The sequence below is a fragment of the Danio rerio genome, chromosome 22 (assembly GCF_049306965.1).
Source record: "Danio rerio strain Tuebingen ecotype United States chromosome 22, GRCz12tu, whole genome shotgun sequence".
NCBI classification, from domain to species: domain Eukaryota; kingdom Metazoa; phylum Chordata; class Actinopteri; order Cypriniformes; family Danionidae; genus Danio; species Danio rerio.
The window spans coordinates 1,365,537-1,390,305 of NC_133197.1; the positions used below are offsets into that span (position 1 = coordinate 1,365,537).

General features: G+C 39.9%; 2 protein-coding genes across 4 annotated transcripts in view; both read left to right on the forward strand.

Annotated features, from left to right (window-relative positions):
- The first annotated feature begins 122 nt into the window (after window positions 1–122).
- LOC100330706 (uncharacterized) overlaps window positions 123–24,769 on the forward strand; it is a 33,707-nt gene continuing 9,060 nt past the window's right edge. Inside the window, exons 1-3 of one of the 3 annotated variants that reach the window (XR_012397600.1) lie at window positions 123–235; window positions 1,248–2,024; window positions 2,503–2,712. Coding sequence is in view for 1 of the 3 variants with exons in the window: in XM_005161539.6 (XP_005161596.2) it covers window positions 181–235; window positions 1,248–1,921; window positions 9,176–9,700 (1,254 nt within the window). In the remaining 2 variants the exon portion in view is untranslated. Of the gene's footprint in view, window positions 236–1,247; window positions 2,025–2,502; window positions 2,713–9,008; window positions 10,603–24,769 lie in introns of those variants that run through there. The other 2 variants (XM_005161539.6, XR_012397601.1) reach the window with 2 other exon arrangements.
- Window positions 11,957–18,053, forward strand: LOC100005584 (uncharacterized). The gene is made up of 3 exons (XM_073936970.1): window positions 11,957–12,034; window positions 12,221–12,284; window positions 17,210–18,053. The coding sequence occupies exon 3, from the start codon at window positions 17,300–17,302 to the stop codon at window positions 17,918–17,920; it is 621 nt and encodes a 206-aa protein (XP_073793071.1). The 5' UTR covers window positions 11,957–12,034; window positions 12,221–12,284; window positions 17,210–17,299; the 3' UTR covers window positions 17,921–18,053.

The following is a 24,769-nucleotide window of genomic DNA, read 5'->3' on the forward strand; positions in this document are numbered from 1 at the left end:
AAATATAGGATTTTAATCTTTGCAGATCTGCCCCTCCTCCTTCAGTGATGCCCCTCCCCCTTAAATGAAGCTCCTCCCTCTTCAGTTCAGCTATAAATACTGGAGTATTCCCATCAGTCTACAAGTGAAGACGAGCATCAGAGCATCAGGAAGAGGTGATATTTGAAGGACAGAGAGAAGATGAGTGATCCAGAACCCTGCAGAACTGAAGAGGAAGAGGCTGAAGAGCAAACAGGTTGGTGTTTATTCCTGATTCCTCAGTAATGAGGCTGATGAACGATAAGGATAAAGAGCTTTGAACATTATTATTATTGTTTTAAAATGAAAACAGGAAAATAAATAGACTTTATAATCTCCAGGTGAAAAGGGAAGACAGACACTCAGCGGGCTTTAACTTACATGTTTATTTAAAAAAACATTATCATAAGGCCAAACTAAATGTGATCTGAACTGATTAATTTGATATTTTGTTAACATTTTTTTCACATTTTTTTTCTTCTAAAACATCTAAATTTACTCTACCTTAATATGCTTTAAACTGAAGTGGATTGTATACTCTGTGAAGTTAATCTATATATTCAAATTATATGTGTATAATCTGCTTGTAGACTTTCATACCATTAAAACAATTACAGTGTTATGTAGAGTGAGTAAGGGGAAATGGCCTGAGGAAACCACTAAGGGTCACAAGAAGTGGATGAGAAGAGAGCGGGAGAAAGCCTGAGTAAACAACTAAGGTGTCTCAGGAAATGGATAAGAACAGAGCAACACATGTGTAAACAGAGACGTATAGATGGATAAGATATATAGTTGCCAGGTTTGGGTCAGGGGTTAACCTAGGTGGAATTTGTGTGACATATGTAGAAATAAGGGAAAAACAGATGACAGAGGTGGAATTTGGGGTCAGGGGTTAAACTAGGAGGAATCTTGTGTAATATATGGAGAACAAAGGAAAACAAGTGTTGTCAAAGTATATTTAAACAGGCCAGCACATTAGTGAGGCAGAATTTTTCAGACAAAGACGCTACTGGGGGTCTCCTGAAAGTTCTCCTTTGTTGTCGACAATAAAGTATACTCTTCTGATATTCATAACCTCCAGACTGAGTTTGATTCAGTAAGAGAAAAACCAAGAAAACCACTACAATACCTGATAATGATTTTTAGAAGGATATGTATTTTCACGTCACAATTTTCCTCTGATTGTTTGTGATTAACTAAAAAGTGAACCTTGTTAACTCTGATTTCAGACTTTACTGAAGAGAATGAGGAGAATGATGATGATGATGGACTTGTAAAAGCTGAGAAAATCCCTCATTTATTGACTGAAGATGCTTTTGTAATGAAAAGGGAGAAGAAATGTTTCACCTGCACTCAGTGTGGAAGGAGTTTGGCATCCAAACAAAGTCTCCAGCTTCACATGAGGATTCACACTGGAGAGAAACCGTACACATGCACTCAGTGTGGGAAGAGTTTCAGACAATCATCAGCGCTTAAAACACACAAGCTGATCCACACTGGAGAGAAAACACACACATGTGATCAATGCGGCAAGACATTTTTTTGGGCTTCACAGCTGGAGAAACATCTGAGAGTTCACACTAAAGAGAAACCGTATTCATGCTCTGAGTGTGGGAAGAGTTTTGGACATCAGTCAAATTTAAAAGACCATCAGAAGATCCACACTGGAGTGAAAGAGCACATGTGCTTTGAGTGTCAGAAGACTTTTGTTAGAGCTGGGGACTTGAAACAGCACCAGATGATTCACACTGGAGAGAAACCATACAGGTGTTCACACTGCGACAAGAGATTCAGACAGTTTGGAACCCTGAAAGCACATGAGAGGAGTCACACTGGAGAGAAACCGTACACGTGTGATCAGTGTCTGAAGAGTTTCACACATTTAAATCAGATTAAGACACACATGAAAATCCACACCGGAGAAAAGCAGCACACGTGACGTCAACATAAGCAAAGCATTCTCTCATGTGTTACGGGTGTGACCATCAGAAAATACTGGAGATTAGGTGTGGAAATTAAATCCATCCGTCTCCAGTTGTTGCTTTTATTACCAATAGTGTCATCCATATCAATAGTTTCATGTTCATCTTATTCCATGATTACTATTTACCTAATAGGTCAGAATACGAATGTACATTTAATTGATTGAATATATTGTTAATTTCTACAGCTGCAGAGAATCCGGAAAGAGCCACATATTGGTAAAAACTGTTATGAGAGCTGCTTTAACATTACGTTATGATTGAATTACCTCTTGTTAGTGATGAAATAGTTTGATAACAAGCAGGAAATGTTCATGGGTCAATGACATCACCGCATTGAAATGGTCTATACTGATTATAATAGTTGTTTTTTACAGTAAAAGCAGATATAATTTGAGCTGATAGTATAAAACACTTCATAATTAGTTTACCTTAAATCAAAAGACAGTTTTAAGTGAACTATGTGTTAATTAGAAGAAATATAGGATTTTAATCTTTGCAGATCTGCCCCTCCTCCTTCAGTGATGCCCCTCCCCCTTAAATGAAGCTCCTCCCTCTTCAGTTCAGCTATAAATACTGGAGTATTCCCATCAGTCTACAAGTGAAGACGAGCATCAGAGCATCAGGAAGAGGTGATATCTGAAGGACAGAGAGAAGATGAGTGATCCAGAACCCTGCAGAACTGAAGAGGAAGAGGCTGAAGAGCAAACAGGTTGGTGTTTATTCCTGATTCCTCAATAATGCGGCTGATGAACAATAAGAGCTTCTGATTAATCATGCGCACTATTGGAACATCATGATTATTATTATTATTTTGAAATGAAAACAGGAAAATAAATAGACTTTAGGGCAGAGCGGGGCACAAAGTAACACTTTTTGGCTTTGGCTAAATAATGAAGAAAGTAATTGGGTTAGACAAGCCTTATTTTTTTACTTACAACACACAAGCCTCTCCTACAAGTGAGCACTGAAGTTAGGATCGCCGGATCTGTGGTTTCTGCGCAGTATTGCCGAATGTACCAGGAGTAAAAATGATACTATTTACCCCCCCCTGTGGGGCAAGTTGTAACAGACAGGGGGGTTAGTTGTATCAAGCTGCAGGCCCGGAGACTCAACCGCATGCCAGACAGTAATGTGTGAACTGTGGAGCAGGCTAAATCAAAAAAAGCATCAGTATTTTTAGTAAGTGTGCTTTTTTTGCTTCTATTTTTGCAATAATAAAACATTTATTTGTAGAGCAACTCATGTTCTGCTGTCATTAATATTTTAATAAATTGTAATAGGTAGAACTGTTCGAGATATGAACAAAAGCAAGTGATGATGACCAATGATTATTTGCTAGAAATAGCAACAGCAGTGGGAAAGGAGGAGAGTTTATGTTAAAAAAAGTTTGGAAAAACCTGAGGGATCAGTTTTTTTATGCCAAGAGAGGCCATAGCAAAAGTGGAGACCAGGTACACAATTACTGAATATGTCTTTCCACCAGTATAGGTTTTACACTGATGTATATGGTTGTGTATACAGACTAAATCTAGAAAAAAAACAAAAAAAAAACATCAGTTTTTTTTTTTGCAAGTGTACTTTTTTTTGCTTTTGTTCTTGCCATAATAAAAAAAATATTTGTAGAGCAACTCATGTGTTGTGATTAATATTGTAATAAACTTTAAATGGTAAAACTGTCTGATATGTAAACAAAAGCAAGTGATCAAAATTAGATTAAAACATTTAATGGTTATAAATATGCTTATAATCATTATAGTAATGTATTAAAAACGATATAAAATAGTTTAAAAGTATTGAATGATATGGTAACACTTTACAATAAGGTTCATTAGTTAATGCATTTACTAACATGAACTAATCATGAACAACACTTGTACAGCATTTATTAATCATAATTGAACATTTACTAATGCATTATTAACATCCAAACTCATGCTTGTTAACATTAGTTAATGCACCATGAGTTAACATGAACTAACAATGAACTACTGTATTTTCATTAACTAACAATTACTAACATGAATAAAAACTGTAGTAAATGTATTGTTCATTGTTTGTTCATGTTAGAAAACACATTAATTAACATTAACCAATGAACCTTATTGTAAAGTGTGACCAATGATATTAAGGATATGACGTTGTAAGCTGAGAAAATATTATATACTTTTCCTTCTATGCTAATGAAGGACTACTGAGACATTCCAAGCATGGGAGGGGTCCTCCTGGTGTGGCAGAGTTCCTCACAGCTCTGATACACATCTCTGCCATTTGCTTGCAGTGACCATGTGCTCTTCACCATACACAATTCATCTGCTCGTGATCTTCCTTCAGATAACTATGTCATGTTTGGTGTCATTTGACAGTTCATGACTTCAGTGTTGTAGTGATGAAATCAACAGAGACATTGATTAATTGTGTTTCAATCTACAATATATTTACTATTGTTGGGTCATGGTCTGAGGAGAGTATGTTAATGTTCTTCTCCCCCACTTCATCTCTTCAACTTTGCTCTCATGTTCAGCTGGTCTTGGGGGTTGGTTTTCACTCATGTTTGACAATGCTTTGCTTAGGTTATAATAGGAAAAGGTAACTGTTGATCTGGGAGAATGGCTTTTACTCTGCATCTCCCGCACACCAGTGTGTAGCCTCATATGCTAACAAAGGCAGTTTCACTGTGTTTGTTGCTCAGCAGTGCATATGTTACAGCTAATTTCTTTATACAGTATGTTAGTTTGTGTCATTCTAATATCTGTATATTTAAACATGTAACTTAATAAACTACTTTGCCTGCTTTAAGACGTAGAGATTCTTTCTCTTTATCAACAATGATAACAACTTTAATGGAGTCAGATTAATTACAATGGAGTCAGATAAATAATGGATTTAAACACGCCGTCCTTCAACTGCTTTCTATTTCCGATTATTGGTACAGAATAGCAGCGTAAGCTTTAAGCCTTACAACGTACTTCCGGAAAGTTCCTACTTCTCTGTTTATCCGTCTGATTTTACGGTGGGTTTCTTTTGACCGCCCCCTGTCGTTTAAAAGAATATCACAACGAGTATAAAAGCCTCGTCTGTCTCGCGAGGTACGCACGCAGCCAGCGGAGGTGCATATATGTACATATAATATAGGAAAACGGGCAGTTTTATATATGTCACATATATCAACCTATGTCAACATATCAGACCTATATCAAAACCTATATTAAGATATATATGTCTTAAAGGTTCTTTCCATGTGGGGTTTCTCATCCAAATTTCACCAAACTTTTTCAATATTTGGTAGGAAGATGTGTCGGAAGCATTACCTGAGCAAATACCTTAAAACTCTGTTACATTTAGGCCCAATCCCAATATTTTTGCACCCCTTCCCCATGGCCCTTACAACCAAGTGTGAAGGGGAAGAGCTTCAAAATTTACCCCTGAAGCCTGGTTTATACTTCTGCGTCAAGTGACCGGCTTAACCCACGGCGCATGCAATGCGTGTGGCTGTGCATTTATACTTCTGCCCGCTGTCTCTGTCGGTCTGCATTAACACTTCTGAAACGCTAGTTGGCAGTGAGGTGTAAATGTTCCTCTGTGTCGAGTTTCTTCGCTGCTTTTTTGCTTTTCCTGAACACTTCCTGGATGTACAAGTGGCTCAAACTCGCTCATTTTGAGGCAGGAAGCGGCGGACGTGCAGCAACTTTAACTATGAGGTAAACACAAAACAAAACTTTCCATCCAGAGCTCCTTCACGGGACTCCACACTTGTAAACAATCGCTAGCACCATTCGCGCGGCTCTCGGTCCCCCCCAGACTCGTCAGCGCTACCAAGCCGACCAATCACAGAGCTTAAGCTACGCGTCGTTGCGACGTGTAGTTACATTTTTTGAAAGGTGCACGTCAGTGACGGCGAAGGGCTATGAGTCAGTGCCGTAGCATATGCCGGCGTTAGACGCAGAAGTATAAATCAGTCTTTAATGTTCCTCTGTGTCGAGTTTCTTCGCTGATGTTTTGCTTTTCCTAAACACTTCCGGGATGTACAAGTGGCTCAAACTCGCTCATTTTGAGGCAGAAACCGGCGGACGTGCAACAACTTTAACTATGAGGTAAACACAAAACAAAACTTTCCATCCGGAGCTCCTTCACGGGACTCCACACTTGTAAACAATCGCTCCATTGGGCTAGCGCGGCTCTCGGTCCCGCCCAGACTCGTCAGCGCTACCAAGCCGACCAATCACAGAGCTTGCGCTACGCGTTGTTGCGACGTGTAGTTACATTTTTTGAGAGGTGCATGTCAGCGACGGCCACGGCGAAGGCCTGTGCGTCAACGCCGTAGCATACGCCGGTGTTTGACGCAGAAGTATAAATCAGCCTTAAGAATTGGGACAGCACTGCAGCACCTGCACATATCTTCATATGTCATTGCGATCTCCTGCTTCAGACGATGGCGACTGCTGTAGTGATTGCAGTTGCTTTGTTTTTTGGTATTTATCTTCAGGAAATCACTGAAGGCATATAGTATGTTATGATGATGATCTAATGTGGCAATAAGATCATAACTTTACTGTGCATTTACACAGTGGCCATATTCATCAAGATAAACACACCAAAAACAACATTAACATTATAGCAGACACTGTAAACAGCCCATTCCCAGCCACTAGACATTACTGACAGGGTATACCAGCATCAGAATGTTGTGGGACTGCTGTACAGGAGATATTAATAGAGATTATAGATTGCGAAATTTAGCGTTTTTTTTTCAAAGCATGACAGTAAAACACAAACGCGGTTATGAATATAATAACATGTGCTTGTTTGTCGTAAAAATTCGTAATAATGACAAAACATACTAATTTGTGGATCTCCTAACTTCTGAAGTGGATTTTATACTCTTTAAAGTGTGAAGTTAATCTATATATTCAAATTGTATGTGTATGATCTGTTTGTAGACTTGCATACCATTAGAAGAAGTACCATATCAGAAGAAATGGATAAGTTATATAGTTACCAGGTTTGGGTCAGGGGTTAACCTAGGTGGAAATTGAGGTCATGAGGTGGATTTTATATTCTTTAAAGTGTGAAGTTAATCTATATATTCAAATTATATGTGTATAATCTGCTTGTAGACTTGCATACCATTAAAACAATTAAAGTGTTATGTAGAGTGAGTAAGGGGAAATGGCCTGAGGAAACAACTAAGGGTCATAAAAAAGGGATGAAAAGAGAGTGGTAAAAAAGCCTGAGGTGTCTCAGGAAACAGATGTCAGAGGTGGAATTTGGGGTCAGGGGTTAAACTAGGAGGAATCTTGTGTAATATATGGAGAACAAAGGAAAACAACGGATGTAAAAGGGTATTTAAGTAAAGCCAGAACAGGAGTGAGGCAGAATTTTTCAGACAGAGATGCTACTGGGGGTCTCCTGAAAGTTCTCCTTTGTTGTCGACAATAAAGTATACTCTTCTGATATTCATAACCTCCAGACTGAGTTTGATTGAGTAAGAGAAAAACCAAGAAAACCACTACAGTCAGGGGTTAACCTAGGTGGAAAATGAGGTCAGGGGTTAACCTAGGTGGGATCTTGTGTGACAAATTAGAACAAATGGAAAAAACTGTTGCAAAAGAGTATTTAAGCAGGCCAGAACATCAGTGAGGCAGAATTTTTCAGACAGAGATGCTACTGGGGGTCTCCTGAAAATTCTCCTTTGTTGTCGACAATAAAGTATATTCTTCTGATATTCATAACCTCCAGACTGAGTTTGATTCATTAAGAGAAAAAGCGAAAACCACTACACATCCAGGTTCAGCAATACTGCGGTTGTGGCAGGTGCATTCTGGGAAAATTTCTTACCACTTGGTTTCAAGTGTGGTCCTGAAAAATCTTTGTTCGAAGAGCTATTCACCCCTTCCCCTGAGCCCTAACGCCCCATTCACACGGGGCTTCAGCATCAACGCTTGACTGAAGGCGTGTCTGAAGTTGGGGCTGTAACGATCGTCATAGATCAGCAAAAGGCCACTGTCTAGCTGGTGTATTTGCATACAGCGATCTGATTGGCTGATGCTTCTGTCAGCGATTGAAAAGTTGAGCTAGTCCCAACTTCTGCAGCGAGCAATGCTTCTGAAGCGGTGCTGACGGATCCACAATGCAGTTCGGCAACGCCTGACGTCACCCATTTAAAGTGAACGGGAAGCGTTGACGCTGAAGCCCGTGTGAATGGGATGTAAGCCTTCAAGCTAAAGAGAATTGGGACACCCCTACCCCTTGGCGTGCATGCGCAAAATGAGGGGGAAGGGGAAGAGCTAAGGGGTAAAATTGGGAATGGGCCTTAACCCTGCGTTACTTTGTGCCCCGCACATCCCTATCCGCTTGTTAAGTGTGACGTCACGCGAATCGGCTTCCGGGTCCAAGCGCTCTATTGAACTGAATGGGGAGACTCATAAAATGGTAATAATAAACGTTTACAAAGCGATTTAATACTTTCAAAAATCACGATCGCAATATATATGTCCATGCCTAATATCCGATGGCCAGAAAGTGATCAATTTTTTTATAAATTGATACATTTTTGGTTTTTGTTATGCAGCAAGGCCAGAGACTGTTGTGTACACTATGACTTTATGTAAAATTAACTTTAATGTGTGATAGGAATAAAATGTGATCATATACGAATGATTTCTCCACTCAAATGAATGGACCCGGAAACAGTATTACATACGTCACAAACACGTCACCACTTAACAAGCGGATATTCTCCAAGTGAAAAAGGGAAGACCGACACTCAGCTGGCTATTATTTACATATTTATTTTAAAAATATATGATCATAAGGCCGAACTAAATGTGATCTGAACTGATTTATTGGATATTTTTGTCACATTTTTTTCCCTCTAAAACATTTAAATTTACTCTACCTTAATATACCTGATAATGATTTTTAGAAGGATATGTATTTTCACGTCACAATTTTCCTCTGATTGTTTGTGATTAACTAAAAAGTGAACCTTGTTAACTCTGATTTCAGACTTTACTGAAGAGAATGAGGCGAATGATGATGACGGACTTGTAAAAGGCGAGAAAATCCCTCATTTATTGACTGAAGATGCTTTTGTAATGAAAAGGGAGAAGAAATGCTTCACCTGCACTCAGTGTGGAATAAGTTTTGGATACAAAAAAACTCTCCAGCTTCACATGAGGATTCACACTGGAGAGAAACCGTACACATGCGCTCAGTGTGGGAAGAGTTTCAGACATTTATCAAGCTTTAATCGACACAAGCTGATCCACACTGGAGAGAAAACACACGCATGTGATCAATGCGGCAAGACATTTTTGAGGGCTTCACAGCTGGAGATCCATCTGAGAGTTCACACTAAAGAGAAACCGTATTCATGCTCTGAGTGTGGGAAGAGTTTTAGACACCAGTCAAGTTTAAAAGACCATCAGAAGATCCACACTGGAGTGAAAGAGCACATGTGCTTTGAGTGTCAGAAGACTTTTGTTACAGATGGGGTGTTAAAACAACACCAGAGGATTCACACTGGAGAGAAACCATACGTGTGTTCACACTGCGACAAGAGATTCAGACAGTTATCAAACCTGAAAGCACATGAGAGGAGTCACACTGGAGAGAAACCGTACAAGTGTGATCAGTGTCTGAAGAGTTACACACGGTGGTCGCATCTTAAGACACACATGAAAATCCACACCGGATAAAAGCAGCACACGTGACATCAACATAAGCAAAGCATTCTCTCATGTGTTGCGGGTGTGACCATCAGAAAATACTGGAGATTAGGTGTGGAAAGTAAATCCATCCGTCTCCAGTTGTTGCTTGTTCATCTCTTTCCATGATTACTACGTTTACCTAATAGGCATTTCATACACAGTGGCAATTCAAAGTGCTTTACATAAACAGGAATAAAAGAAGCAAGAATAAAAACAAATAATAAAAATGATTAGATAAAATGTGTTAAAAAAGAATGAAGAGAAAGACATAATAGTGCGATCTGCTGGACGCAGCACAGTGCTCATTCAGTAAAGGCACAGCTAAACAGATGTGTTTCAGTCTTGATGTGAATGTGCCTAATGTTGGAGCACATCTGATCATTTCTGGAAGCTGATTCCAGCAGCCGGGGGCGCTGTTAGTAGCTAAAAGCTGATTCCCCTTGCTTTGACTGAACTTATGGAACTTCTAGTTTATATGATCCTAGAGATCTGAGTGATCTGTTGGGTTTGTATTCAGTGAGCATATCTGTGATGTATTGTGCTCTAGGCCATATAGTGATTTATAGAGCAGTAATAATACTTTAAACTCTATTCTGGATGTAACTGGGAGCCAGAGTAGAGACCTGAGGACAGGTGTGATGTGCTCTGACTTCCTGGTTCTGGTCAGAATCCTGGCCGCAGCGTTCTGGATGAGCTGCAACTGTCTGACTGTGTTTTTGGGAAGACCAGTGTGGAGTCCATTACAGTAATCCACCCTGCTGCTGATAAAAGCATCAACAAGTTTCTCTAAGTCTTCACTAGAAACAAAGCATCTGATTCCTGCAATGTTTCTGAGATAATAGTATGCTGATTTACTGACTGCTTTGACATGACTGTTGAAGCTCATGAAGGTCAGAATGTAAATGTACATATAACTTATTTCAGCAGACTTGCATTAAAATGTTCAAAATTAAAACTCTTCTCCAGTGTTTACATTAATTAAATTTGTTGCCAAAAGGAATCCACACATCTCTGGATCACCTGTCATGTGTTCAGGTTGGCCTAGGTTAAATACAAGCAGATATTAACATTAATTGAAATACTTCCCTGCTGAAAAATCCAACTTAAACCAGCCTAAGCTGGTTGGCTGGTTTTAGCTGGTCGACCAGGCTGGTTTTAGAGGGGTTTTGGCCATTTTCAGGCTGGTTTCCAGCCATTTCCAGCCTGGTCTTAACTGGTCAGGCTGGAAAATGACCAGCCAAATCCACCTAAAACCAGCTTGACCAGCCTAGCCAAGCTGGGAGTCCAGCCAAAACCAGCTATATCCAGCTTAAACCAGGCTGGTCAAGCTGGTTTTAGCTGGATTTGGCTGGTCATTTTCCAGCCTGACCAGTTAAGACCAGGCTGGAAATGGCTGGAAACCAGCCTAAAAATAGCCAAAACCCCTCTAAAACCTGCCTGGTCGACCAGCTAAAACCAGCCAACCAGCCTAGGCTGGTTTAAGCTGGATTTTTCAGCAGGGTTAAGTCAGTCACTGCATTCAAATATATAATTTAATATTTGCCGCCATCAATTGGGCAGCTAAATTGTATGAGTGTGTGTGTGTGTGTGTGTTGATGTTTCCCAGAGATGGGTTGCGGCTGGAAGGGTATCCGCTGAGTAAAAACGTGCTGGATAAGTTGGCGGTTCATTCCGCTGTGGCGACCACAGATTAATAAAGAGACTAAGCCTAAAAGAAAATGAATGAATTCTGTAGCTATATCAGACTTTAGCTCGGTTGTTTGGCACTGTTTTTATTAATTAAAATATGACTTTCGCCATCTTGTGTCTTTCCCCAGGAGACTGGATTATTTTCGCGCCAGTTAAGTGTGTACAGTAAAGCATCAGGTAGGGGACATTATTTACCCCTCTTCAGCTTTCTTATTGTTTTAGATTTACTTCATAAACAGATTGTAACACTGAAATACATATTTCATGATGTATTTGGTCAAAATAGTGAGGATTAGGCCGTATGAAAACCTTTAAAAACATACATCTACCCCACACGGTACCGACTCGTCTATGTTTTGGTCCTGCATATGTTCTGCCGTCATGACGACCGTCTCCCGCTTGTGACGGAAAAACAGCATTCGCTGAGTAACACAGGCAGCCAATCAGCACTCGTTGCGCAACAAAGGCAGCCAATCAGCGTTCGCTGAGCAACACAGGCAGCCAATCGGCGTTCGCTGAGCAACGTGCAGGCAAAATATCCCGCCCTCGGCGCTTATTATGAGGTGGAGAGAGAATTAATCGGAGCGTGTGTGTAATTCCACTAATGTTACTGGTGTTTTGTGTTCATTTAAAGTAAGTGTTTTATTTGTGTCATCTGTAACGTTTGTGAGTGTGATATGCTTAGCTTTGCTGCCGTTTCTTGCGGTTTAATCTGCTTCGAGTCATGTAGACAATGCTAATATACTTAGCATCCGGTTAATATCTTATATTCATTCACAGTTGCTTATACTAATGTGATTTATGTACATTTTATTAAAGGACCGTGAGTAAATGAGGCATCCAGAAAAATCCTGCAAAGCTGGAGAGACTGAAGAATGAAAAGGTTGGTGTTTATTCCTGATTGTTCAATAATGAGGCTGAAGAACATTAATAACAAAGAAGTTTTTTTTCATTTTGTGCGCTAAAGGAATTAAAATTCCACAGAAAAACAAATAGCCTGGTTCAGTTTTCAATTATTTCCATGTATGAAACATTTATTATCATAAGATTAAATGTCATTTGCTGTGATTTATTTTAGAACTGATCTTTTTTTTAATCTATTTGCTACTATTTGCTATTATCCGATTAGTTTTGTACTCCCTTATCTAAAAATACGATACCCTAATATATGCTACTAACCCGGGCCTGTATTTATCAAGCTTTTGAGAATTGCTCATAAGAACAGTGCTAAAAATTGAATCAAGAGTAAAAAAAAAACAGCTTAAAGCTGTGCTTTACTCAAAAGTTACTTATCGTACTGTTAGGAAGAGGAAATTAACAGTTTAAATCAAAAAGCCTCGTGTGTTAGGTCAAGAGTAGACTCAGCGCGTACTCGCACCAGGTACAGTTGCCTCGCACCGTAGTGAAGCGTGATTGTCCCTAATCCCCTCTCCCCCAAGGGCCTGCACTCACGCTGCATTTTGCCTTTTGAACCTGAGCACGCTTGAGTCATCGGTGATGCGACTGTTCATTTTAACAGAAAGAGAAGCGCTCTCGCTGGGCACAGTGGAGATTGCTTTAGTTATATCGTTTTAGTCATTTGGGATTTAATGATTTTGCCGAACAGATCCACAACTTTAATGCTCATCAATTATCAAGTCCTCGTGCTCGTACCTTGTACAGGTATTAGGTTTGCTGAAGGTGCAGCGAGGGGTTTGCGTCTTTAATAAACTATGACAGTTTGCGTTCATTGAACAGTAAGAATGATTAATAAATTCATATTAAACATGACGTTTCGAGCTCAGGTACACTTTGCTCTCACACTAAAAGCCCAACCGAACCCTGCTGAATCGTGCCTGGGCCCAATTCAGAGCACCAGGGGCGCAACTGCACATTTACTGATGGGTATGCGGCTTCAACTTTTCCGCGCCCCCCCCCTTCAATCCAACTATATTTTAAAACAGGCAAGTGATAAAATGTGGAAAATATTTCCATCAATAAATTAAAGATATTTTTTCATAAAGATATCAATATGCTTCATAAAATACAGTTTCGCAGTTCTGAACACAACTGAAATAGTATGAAGTAGTAAAAGGTATAATTACATCAAGCATGTTAAGTCGCAAAGAAATGCATCTCATACCTCCCCAAATTTCTTCTCAATTTAATTTTCCCTCACTAAATGATTATAGCACCTTGACTAGCCTTGCTTTTGGACTTTTTGTACTACATTTGTCAAAACAAAATGATAGACATGGGAGTCCTAAAGGGCGAAAGAACATTGCGATTACTTCTCACATGTATAAAGTGAGAAGTGTAAAGTCTGTCTTTGCCAGAACAATTGACTGAAACTGCTAAAAGTGAAATAAAAAACACTTTCAAATGTTTAGTGTAAAAAAATAAAAACAAACTGTGAAATGTTCTATTTAATTGAAATGTTATAACTTTGTTTGTAGCTAAAATTAAAATAGTTTTGAGCTAAGAAGTTACCAAAAGGCCTGATGAATCAATATGTTACATAATAAATTTATAAAAACATGTATATGGTATGAAAAATGGGGGGAGGAGTGGAATGATTTTTTAATTTAATAAAATACAATATTATACGCGTATAAAATGCTAAATAAACATTTTTAACAATATATATATATATATATATATATATATATATATATATATATATATATATTATTTGAAACTTTTAATATGGATAATTTCAAAAATAGTTGTGGCACAATGGCGCCCCCCATGTGTGACGCCCCTATGCGCCGCATATACTGCATACCCCCTTTTTGGAGAGGGTGCTCGCTGCAGAGCCATTTGAGGAGAGGTGAGCTCCAGAGAGGGGGAGCATGAGCTGTCGCTCCTCCTCCTGTAAGCTATTTTAATGCGTACACCAACCCCACCCCTAACCCTACCCCCAGTGACATCACTCGTAGAAGAAGTGCAAAAAAGGAGGAGCTCAAGCTTAAGCTCCCCCTCTCTGGAGCTCACCTCTCCTCAAATGGCTCTGCAGCGAGCACCACTTGCCTTTTTGCGCCACTGCAGAGCACTGACACTTGTCAAATGAACTGGGTGTGAGTGATAGTGTGAGTGCACCCTCAGAGTCAGAGATTTAATTTACTGAAGATAGTTTGCAGTTTTGTGGCAGGACGGCTTCACATTTGCATTGAGTTTGCTGGCCAATCTCTCAAGCCTACAGTACAAAAACAGAGCAGTTATACTCTTAACGAAGACCAGAAAGCTGTAGCTAAGGTAACATTACATGAACTGGTCACTTCCGTTTCCACTTTCAGTATGAGGGTGGCTTGATCGTCGTTTGCCTAGAGCGCCAGTTCAGCTTGCTCCAGCCCTGACTACACTAGATATTGGAAAAGAAACTCGTTTCCCAAAATGTATGTTTTAAAGCATAGATCAGTTAGTGGTGAAGTGATCAACCTCGAGTTGCTGAGTTGCTTAATTTTTGTTTTGGTTCAAGTAAATTAATTGTCAAACGCACAAAACGCTCAATTCGCGCCACGCTATTCAAGCATATTGTGCCATTCGCACCACGCCGTTCGCATCATTCGCACGTGTCGTGCCGCAGTAAGTCTATTAGCGCGTTTGCCTTAACCTAACATTAAAATCACTCGCGCTTGATGCTTCTTCTGCGTCTGGTGTGAACACAGCTTTGCATCTCCATCACAAACCCCTACTGGCAACTCCTCATAGATATATACACTAGATGTCGCCTACCCTGTTGTTGTCTATTGGAAGGAATGCGTCAATAGAGCCGCCATTTTGAAACAGGGTAGCGCTCCTTTGAAATGAATGCGGGACCAAGGTACAGTGGCGGACTGTGGCCATCCAAAGCCAGAGATATACACATATACACATATATCTATGATCGGGAGTTTTCCTGGATGTTAGTATGTAATTTTTTTTTTTCTAATTACGAAAATTATAATTTTACATCACTTTTCTACATTGATGGATCAGTGACCGCACGGGCATTCCTGACAAAAAGCTTGTGTTTGTGTGTACAGAAATGTACTATTCACCCTGCCTGTTGAATTTGATCTAATCATGTCCTGAACACAGCTCCTCTCCTGCTTTCACTGCTCATACTGACGGAGGGAGCGACTCGTTTGTGAATGAATCCCCCGAACGACTCTTTCACTAACGTTATACGACAATAACACAAGTTTCTGGCAGCGCAGCATCTCGTTGTCATATTTCTTTTGCATTGTTTGCTGATTTTATTCAACAAAACTAGCATAAGCCGAGTGTTTAGTGCGAGTTGGAGCTGTTTTGGCGTATGGTGAATGCAGTAAGTGACTGTTATCATCAATAACGTGACCTGATTAGCACAAAAGTTCAGAACATACAAAAACTGAAAAAAACTTAATATTACCTATGAAATGTTCTGCCTTTGTGCTTTGATTTCTTTGTTTGCTCTTTTCATACACCCGTAGACAGCGCTAAAGTCCCGCATCTTCACCTAATAACACCGTCTTGACTAGTACGGTTGAGTGACATTTGTCCTGGGAGCACTGTACCAATGTGGCGGCGCTATACACTTATTTCACGCGGCCGCCATTTTAAAGAACCAAAGCGTGGCTGCGGTGGGAAGAAACCCGGAAGTATCGGACCAGCACTGTCAACATTGCAGTAACATGCCGTGTACTACAAACCTCCAGCTGTTGCCGAGATTTCAAAATGCAGAAATGGTGTAAACATCACTTCAATATTATTCAGTAAGTTTATTTTAAACAAATAAAAGCAATTTAGCATGAAGCAAGATCACAATCTCTGTGATACGCTTAAGTGTCCTCCTAGGCTGCAGTTCATGGCACTAGTTAAACACCGTGAGGACGCTTTCCTGGTGCAGATTATGTAACCCGGTGAGTGATAAACACTGCAGTCCTCTGCAGCACGCCCTCGTGTTGTCTGTAATAGGGTTGTCCTGGTCCTGAAGTTTTAAACCCGGCTATTTCCCGCTAACAACTGAACTGATGACCTTCTCGGCTTATCACAATCATTTCTGTTGAACAAGTGAACACAATGGCAAATCAGCGCTGTTTCAAGAAAGCCATCAACATTGCCTCAAATCTTAGCGCGAAATTGCCGGTTTTTCTTTTAATCCAGTATCGTGACGAGTCTAATATAGTGAAAGAATCAGTTTATTAACTCGAGTTTGATGAATGGCATCTAAAACGTGTGTTTGGGAAAGAAAACGTTCGCTAACTAGTGCCATTTCCCTTAACTTAGCTGAAAATGAGCTCTGATATCCCTTTTTACATTCACCATTCATTCAGAACGGACCTTCGGGTCACCCGGAAGGCGGAGAAATGATAAATTTGTCTCACTTTATCTTCGCTGATAAGATATACAGCCAGCTACACAACATTCCTATGTGACTCCCAATGATACTTCTGGGTTTCTTTACACCGCAGCCTCGATTTCACTTTTGAAAATGGCGGCCGCGTGAAATCAGTCTATTGACGTATGCTCAGGGTCCCTATGCGACATCTAGTGTATATATCTATGGCAACTCCTAACCCCTTGAGCATCCTCCGGAGCAATCTTGGATAACTAGGAGATTAAAAGTGATTCTGAGCTTTAAGAAATTGGATTATTTGCTCGTATGCCTATGTGTGTAAGTAAGAGGAAATTTCATGAACTCTCAGCATTTAAGACTAAAGTGGCTCTTTGAGGAGCTTAATAAACCTGGGCTCTGATATTGATTTTGAGAAAGAAATGTTTATAAATGAAGACTTTTCACCTCTCATTTTGCTCAGATTGTTCATGATTTACTAGAACGATCTACCTTTTCTACTCTGATTTCAGACTTTATTGAAGAGAACGAGGAGAGAGAAGATGATGGACTTGCAAAAGCTGAGAAAATCCCTCATTTATTGACTAAAGGTATTTTTAATAATGAAAGGAAAAGACAAGAAGTGTTTCACCTGCACTGAGTGTGGGAAGAGTTTGGGATGCAAACCAAGTTTCCAGTTTCACATGAGGATTCACACTGGAGAGAAGCCGTACACATGCACTCAGTGTGGGAAGAGTTTCAGACAATCATCAGCGCTTAAAATACACATGCGCATCCACACTGGAGAGAAACCGTACACATGTACAGAGTGTCAGAAGAGTTTTAGTCGATTAGAATACCTTAAATCACACCTGCAGATCCACATTGGAGAGAAAACACACACATGTGATCAATGCGGCAAGACATTTATGAGGGTTTCAGAGCTGAAGAATCATCATAGAGTTCACACTAAAGAGAAACCGTATTCATGCTCTGAGTGTGGGAAGAGTTTTACACAGCAGTCACATTTAACAACACATGAGAAGATCCACACTGGAGTGAAAGAGCACATGTGCTTTAAGTGTGAGAAGACTTTTATTACAGCTGGAGAATTGAAAAAGCATGAGAGGACTCACACCGGAGAGAAACCGTACACATGTGATCAGTGTCTGAAGAGTTTCACACAGTTGTCGCATGTTAAGAGACACAAGAAAATTCACACTGTAGAAAAGCAACACACTTGACATCAATGAAGCTAAACAGTTTCTCGTTTGTAACGAGGTGGTGGTTGGGCTTTTTTGTATAGTGCATAGTGCCCCTAAGTTATATATAACGATATATATTTAGGCATGGGACGATAATCGTTTTCAAGGTATACCGCCATTTGGAAAAGTTAAGGTTTTAAAACCTCCAACATTGCTGCACATTTCTGCTGTGTGATTGGCTATATATATATTTACATTTACATTTAGTCATTTAGCAGACGCTTTTATCCAAAGCGACTTACAAATGAGGACAAAGAAGCAATTTACACAACTATAAGAGCAACAATGAATAAGTGCTATAAGCAAGTTTCAGGTCTGTAAAGTCTAAGAAGGGAAGTATTAGTAGTATTAGTATTTTTATTTTTTATTTTTTTGTACAGTTAGTGTGATATTCAGAGAGGCAATTACAGATTAGGAAGTGAAGTGGAGACTAAATAGTTGAGTTTTTAGTGGTTTCTTGAAGACAGCGAGTGACTCTGCTGTTCTGATGCAGTTAGGGAGTTCATTCCACCAACTGGGCAGATTGAGCGTGAGCGTTCGCAAAAGTGATTTTTTTCCCCCTTTGGGATGGAACCACGAGGCGACGTTCATTCACAGAACGCAAGTTTCTGGAGGACACATACATCTGCAGAAGTGAGTGCAGATAAGAAGGTGCTAGGCCAGAAGTCACTTTGTAGGCAAACATCAGAGCTTTGAATTTGATGCGAGCAGCAACTGGCAGCCAGTGCAAACGGATGAGCAGCGGAGTGACATGTGCTCTTTTAGGTTCATTGAAGACCACTCGTGCTGCTGCATTCTGGAGCAGTTGAAGAGGCTTGATAGAGTTAGCTGGAAGCCCGGCTAGTAGAGAGTTGCAGTAATCCAGTTTGGAGAGAACAAGAGCTTGAACAAGGAGTTGAGCTGCATGTTCAGATAAGAAGGGTCGGATCTTTCTGATGTTATAGAGTGCAAATCTGCACGATTGAGCAGTTCTAGAGATGTGGTCAGAGAAGTTTAGTTGGTCATCAATCGTTACTCCAAGGCTTTTCACCATTTTGGATGCAGTAATGGTTGCCCCGTCCCCGTCCATATATATATATATATATATATATATGTGCGTGTGTGTGTCACGATAACCAGCGATCGTACTCCATAAGATTGCTGGATTTCAATAACAATAAGTTATGGACTACAAATCCGCCATTTCTGGACTACATTTTCATACATGCACTCCGGTCACACTCACACATGCTTCCTCATCTAGACTGATTACTCGCACTATTTAAGCAACACACTCACCCATTCACTCCTAGTAACACTACAACGCGGTTTCCTTATCTTGTTTCTCCGTGTTTTGACATTAGCCTAGTTTATCCTTTTGTCCTTGTTTGCCGCCTGCCTTCTGACCTCTTGCCTGTTTTTCGACTACGATTCTGGACGGTCTCCATATACCTGTTTGCACCTGTATTGACCATTGCTTGCCTGACTACTGATTAAACCTGCATTTGGATCTTACTCAGTTGTTTGTGTCACTTCTTCATGGTTACAATTTATATATATATATATATATATATATATATATATATATATATATATATATATATATGCTCTATGTTTTGGTCCTGCATATATTCTGCCGTCATGACGACCGTCTCAAGGGGTCCGTTCTTCATACGTGGATTACTCAGTTAGCTGGATTTGGATATTGACGATTTGACACGATCCAGTTTCGATCTTCAAAGCTGATCCGAGAGTTGTTGTCATAGCAACAGTTCCGCTAGCTAAAACCTGATCGGGAGCAGGGTCAATTGATATAAACAGGATTAGATCGGCTCAGTTCAAGCAAAGATAATACAGAAAGTATGTTCCGAATTCTGATATTTTCTTACAGTAGTAGTTATATACACTTGGGAAAATGGTACATATTTTTTAACTATATTTAAAGTTATAGTCATTAATAAAATAAATGAAGTTATACATATTAATAAAATTTATGCAATCTGCACCCTCGAAATGAAAGTACAAAGACTGCCACCTGCTGGTGCAAAGAGAAAACTTATTGATATGAACTTTTTAGATGGCTTTAGTACAAATTGTGTATAATAGACACAGAGCTTGCGCTACGTGTCGTTGCGACGTGTAGTTACTTTTTTTTAAAAGGGTGCATGTCAGCGACGGCCGTGGGCGTAGGGCTATGCGTCAGCACCGTAGCATACGCGCGCGCTTGACGCAGAAGTATAAATCAGCCTTAACATGCGTCCATAACACTATTGCGATGGTAGGATGTGTTTGGTTAAAATAGCAAGTGTGATAATCTTTAAAACATGCCTGTCAACTCTCACGTTTTGCTCAGGATTCTCTCGTATTTTACAATTCTATCTTGCTATCATCCCGTAAAGGTATTTACCGTATTTCTCCTGTATTTTCAATCTTTCAATGAAGGGTGGTGATAAACATTATAGGGCCATCTTCCCTACATGCAACCCATACTGCCGAACCACCAGGGGGCGCCCCTTTCTCTTAAATGTGAATCTGTTTTGTGCTTTCACTTTATTTATGCATAAAACACTTTGAATTAATTAGAAAACGGCGGGATTTCCTTTCCTTTTCATTACAGGCGTCGCTGCCCCTCCTATGCAATCTTCAAAACAGTTCATGTATCGGTGCGTGACTGTCAGACTCACCCCAGCTAGCAAAATTCATGTGAATCAATTACGGCCCACAACCAGACACTTACATCTGGCCCACATACTGAATGGAATGATGGCTTTAGGGTGGTCCGCTGCTGTTTGCCAGATCTGGGCCACAATTAAGCCATAGCAACATCACATATCAGCCAGAATTCAACCTAAATGAGCCAGAACAGACCCTATTCTGGGCCACAGTTTGCTTTTATTCTGGCCCAGAGCTGGCCCACACCAGACACTTACATCTGGACCACATACTGAATGGAATGATGGCTTTAGGGTGGTCCGCTCCTGTTTGCCAGATCTGTGCCACAAATAAGCCAAAGCAATACCACATATCAGCCAGAATTCAAACAAATGAACCAGAACTGACCCTATTTTGGGCTACAGTTTGCTTTTGTTTTGGCCCAGATCTGGCCTATTACTTCTAATATTGGATTAAACATTGGTTAACATCAATATTTTTTTCATCACAGGTACCTCACTTCGTTTTGTTTGCTTAAAACTTGTGTTTTAAGATAACTGGGCCACATTTGCCATATCTCCTCTGCTCCGCTTTAGGCTCACAGCCACATTAACCAGAGCTTACTAGGCCAAATATTTGCCAAAGGTGGCCCACATTTGTTTTAGGATAACTGGGCACCATTTGCCATATCTTTTCTGGGCCACTTTAGGCTCAAATAAACATTAGCCAGAGTTTACTGCGCTGAATATTTGCCAAAAGTGGCCCACATATGTTTTAAGGTAACTGGGCCACATTTTCCATATCTTTTCTGGGCCACTATAAGCTAACGGCTGCATTAGCCAGAGTTTACTGTGCTAAAAATGTGCCAAAAGTGGCCCACATTTGTTTTAAGATAACTTGGCCACATTTGCCTTATTTTCTCTGGGCCACACTAGGCTCACAGCCGCAATAGCCAGAGCTTACTGTGCCAAATATTTGCCAAAAGTGGCCCACATATGTCTTAAGATGACTGGGCCACATTTGCGCTTACACGTGTGAGCCACTTTAGATTTAGACCCAGATTACCCTTAAATGACCACTATTTTGCCAACTGTGGCCCACATTTGTCCTCTGTCATTTGGGCTAAATTGATCATTTTCCACATGGGCCAAATTGGGCTCACATTCAGGCCTCGTTTACACTAATGCGTTTTGCTAATGTTATGACATCCGTCCACACTACGCCGGAGTTCTCGAGCGCCGAAAACGGAGTGTTTTGGTAACGCTGGAGAGGCCGTTTGCTAGTGTGGACGCGGATCGTTTTTTATCTAAAACGCCGTTTTGAAACTAAAATGCACTAGTGTAAACGGGGCCTTAGATTACATTTTGCCATAAGTGCGAAATCTTTGTCTTAAATGGCCCATTTATGAATTTGAATCTTTGCCCCCCCTTTTGCCATTGTACAGGTGGGCCACTTCAGACTCGCATACATTTTGTCTGGGCCGAAGGAAGACCACCAGTGCCGCAAAACTGCCTAAAGTGACCCACATTCGTATGCTATCTAGAGCCGCTTTTCCACTATCGTGCTGAATCGTTCTTTAAACAGAACTGTTCCATTCCGTGCCAAACCGGGCCAGACAGCACGGATACGGTTTCATTTTCCACTGTCGTGCTGTGACAAAGCTCTTTAAAACATTACACAAAACGCATCAGTAGTTGCCTTGGTAACGCAATGTAAACGGCTCCCTTTGTTCAATCAAAGTTAAATAAGAGCCGAAACTATTTATTTCTTTTTTTTCATAAAAGCAAAAGCAACCATGTGACTAAACACTGTTATGCCGCTCTATCAAATAGGGGTGCTAAATGTGCACCCTTATTTATTTATATGTTGCGCAGCTCTGGCTAAATTTTATTTGGAGGGAAAATTAGGCTACCAAAATGTAACGTGATGATTAAAAATAATTGAAGGGGAAATAAATAATATTTAAAATCTCTGAACATAACAGAAAAATAAAGAATGATAAGACAAAAATAATAGTGCATTTGCATTATCGTGTCAGAAATATAATTTTGGACAGGCCTTGTCAAAGGTGAGCGGGCACTTTCACTAATAAAAACACAGCACATAAATTATTTCATTTTTAACAATTAATTAAATTACACTGCGTTTTTATATCAAAAGTTGATAATGATATAAAATATACTACATTTTGATGGTAAAATGAAACCAATTAAGCGATGGCTGTTATTTGTTTTACTATTTAAACATTAAATAACGAATGCAGCAAGTGAAAAAAAACGAATATGAAACAACACATATATCGCAGGATTTAAAGCATATAAAGCGCTATTATATTTAGCAAAATGCTGCTCTATTATCTTTTTATTTTGATCCTTTTATTTTTATAATTATTTTTGTGTTCATAATTAACTAACAAGCTGTAGGCGAATTATTGCTAGACGTTTTAGAAAATATTTGCGTAGCTATATTAAAGATCACCACAAAAAAAAAAAAAAAAACACAGAAACATGTTACATTCCTCATAAATGTCATATAACTTATGTATAACTGAATCATATAATTGCCTATAGCTGAAATGATGAAAATTGCTCATTTTATTTTTATAAAACATTTGTCAAAACGTATTGATATTTTAGTAAAAGCAATACTGACATTCAAGAATCCATATTTATTTAATTCATTCATTCTTTTGACTTATTTATTAGTGCATATGCTGTAATATAAATCATACAACAGTACCTTGGACGGTTACAGTGCCGCTCCATAAAAGCTTTCAAGCAAAGTCATTTGGACGGCCGACATTACAACACGAACACGCCGTCCTTCAGGTGGTCTCGCCGGTATTAACAAGCTGTCCTGGCTTTGAATTAAAAAGTGCAATTATTTCCTCGTTGTTAAAAGAGTCTGCAAGTTCGTGTTCCATGGATATGGTGATGTTGTTGTGGAATTTGGTCATCGACGATGCAAAGCGTGACTTTATTCGCTTTATTCGATGCGCAGCAGGAAAAAAAAGTCAGCAGCGCAAGTCGCTCTCCCGGATCAGAGCGAGTTTTGTGCTGTGGAATACAGCGCTGCGTGCAATAAACTCACATTCAGGCAGGCGAAGTAGGTCTGTATTCAAGTCAATAAAATAATAACTTTAATGAATAAAATATCTTCGTTAGAATGTGAGGAGTTATTCACTTCTCTGCCAGAGACTGCTCTATGGTTTTAAAACCCTTTTCAAACTGTATCGTTTAGACCTGGATCATTATTTTATATTAAATGTACTGTAGTTTATTGAGGATGTCTGATGACTAGCGCGCTTCTGCTGAGCCAGCTGTGGTAGCTTAGCAACCGAGTCGCGACGTCAACACACAGAATCTGTCAGCACAGTTCAGCACGGTTGTCTATCGTGCCAAACCGTTCTAAGAACACTTCGGTACGGTTACGGTTGTTTCTCCACTGAGCCTGGAACGGCGCGGCACGATTACAAACCGTTCTTGGCCCGGAATTTTTGGCACGGTTAGACAACCGTGCTGAACTGTGCTGACAGATTCTGTGTGTTGACGTCGCGACTCGGTTGCTAAGCTACCACAGCTGGCTCAGCAGAAGCGCGCTAGTCATCAGACATCCTCAATAAACTACAGTACATTTAATATAAAATAATGATCCAGGTCTAAACGATATTTGAAAAGGATTTTAAAACCATAGAGCAGTCTCTGGAAGAGAAGTGAATAACTCATCACATTCTTACGAAGATATTTTATTCATTAAAGTTATTATTTTATTGACTTGAATACAGACCTACATCGCCTGCCTGAATGTGAGTTTATTGCACGCAGCGCTGTATTCCACAGCACAAAACTCGCTCTGATCCGGGAGAGACATGCAAGCGACTTGCGCTGCTGACTTTTTTTCCTGCTGCGCATCGAATTAAGCGAATAAAGTCACGCTTTGCATCGTCGATGTCCAAATTCCACAACAACATCACGATATATATATCCATGGAACACGAACTTGCAGACTCTTTTAACAACGAGGAAATAATTGCACTTTTAAATTCAAAGCCAGGACAGCTTGTTAATACCGGCGAGACCACCTGAAGGACGGCATGTTCGTGTTGTAATGTCGGCCGTCCAAAAGACTTTGCTTGACAGCTTTACGGAGCGGCACTGTAACTGTCCAAGGTACTGTTGTATGATTTATATTATAGCA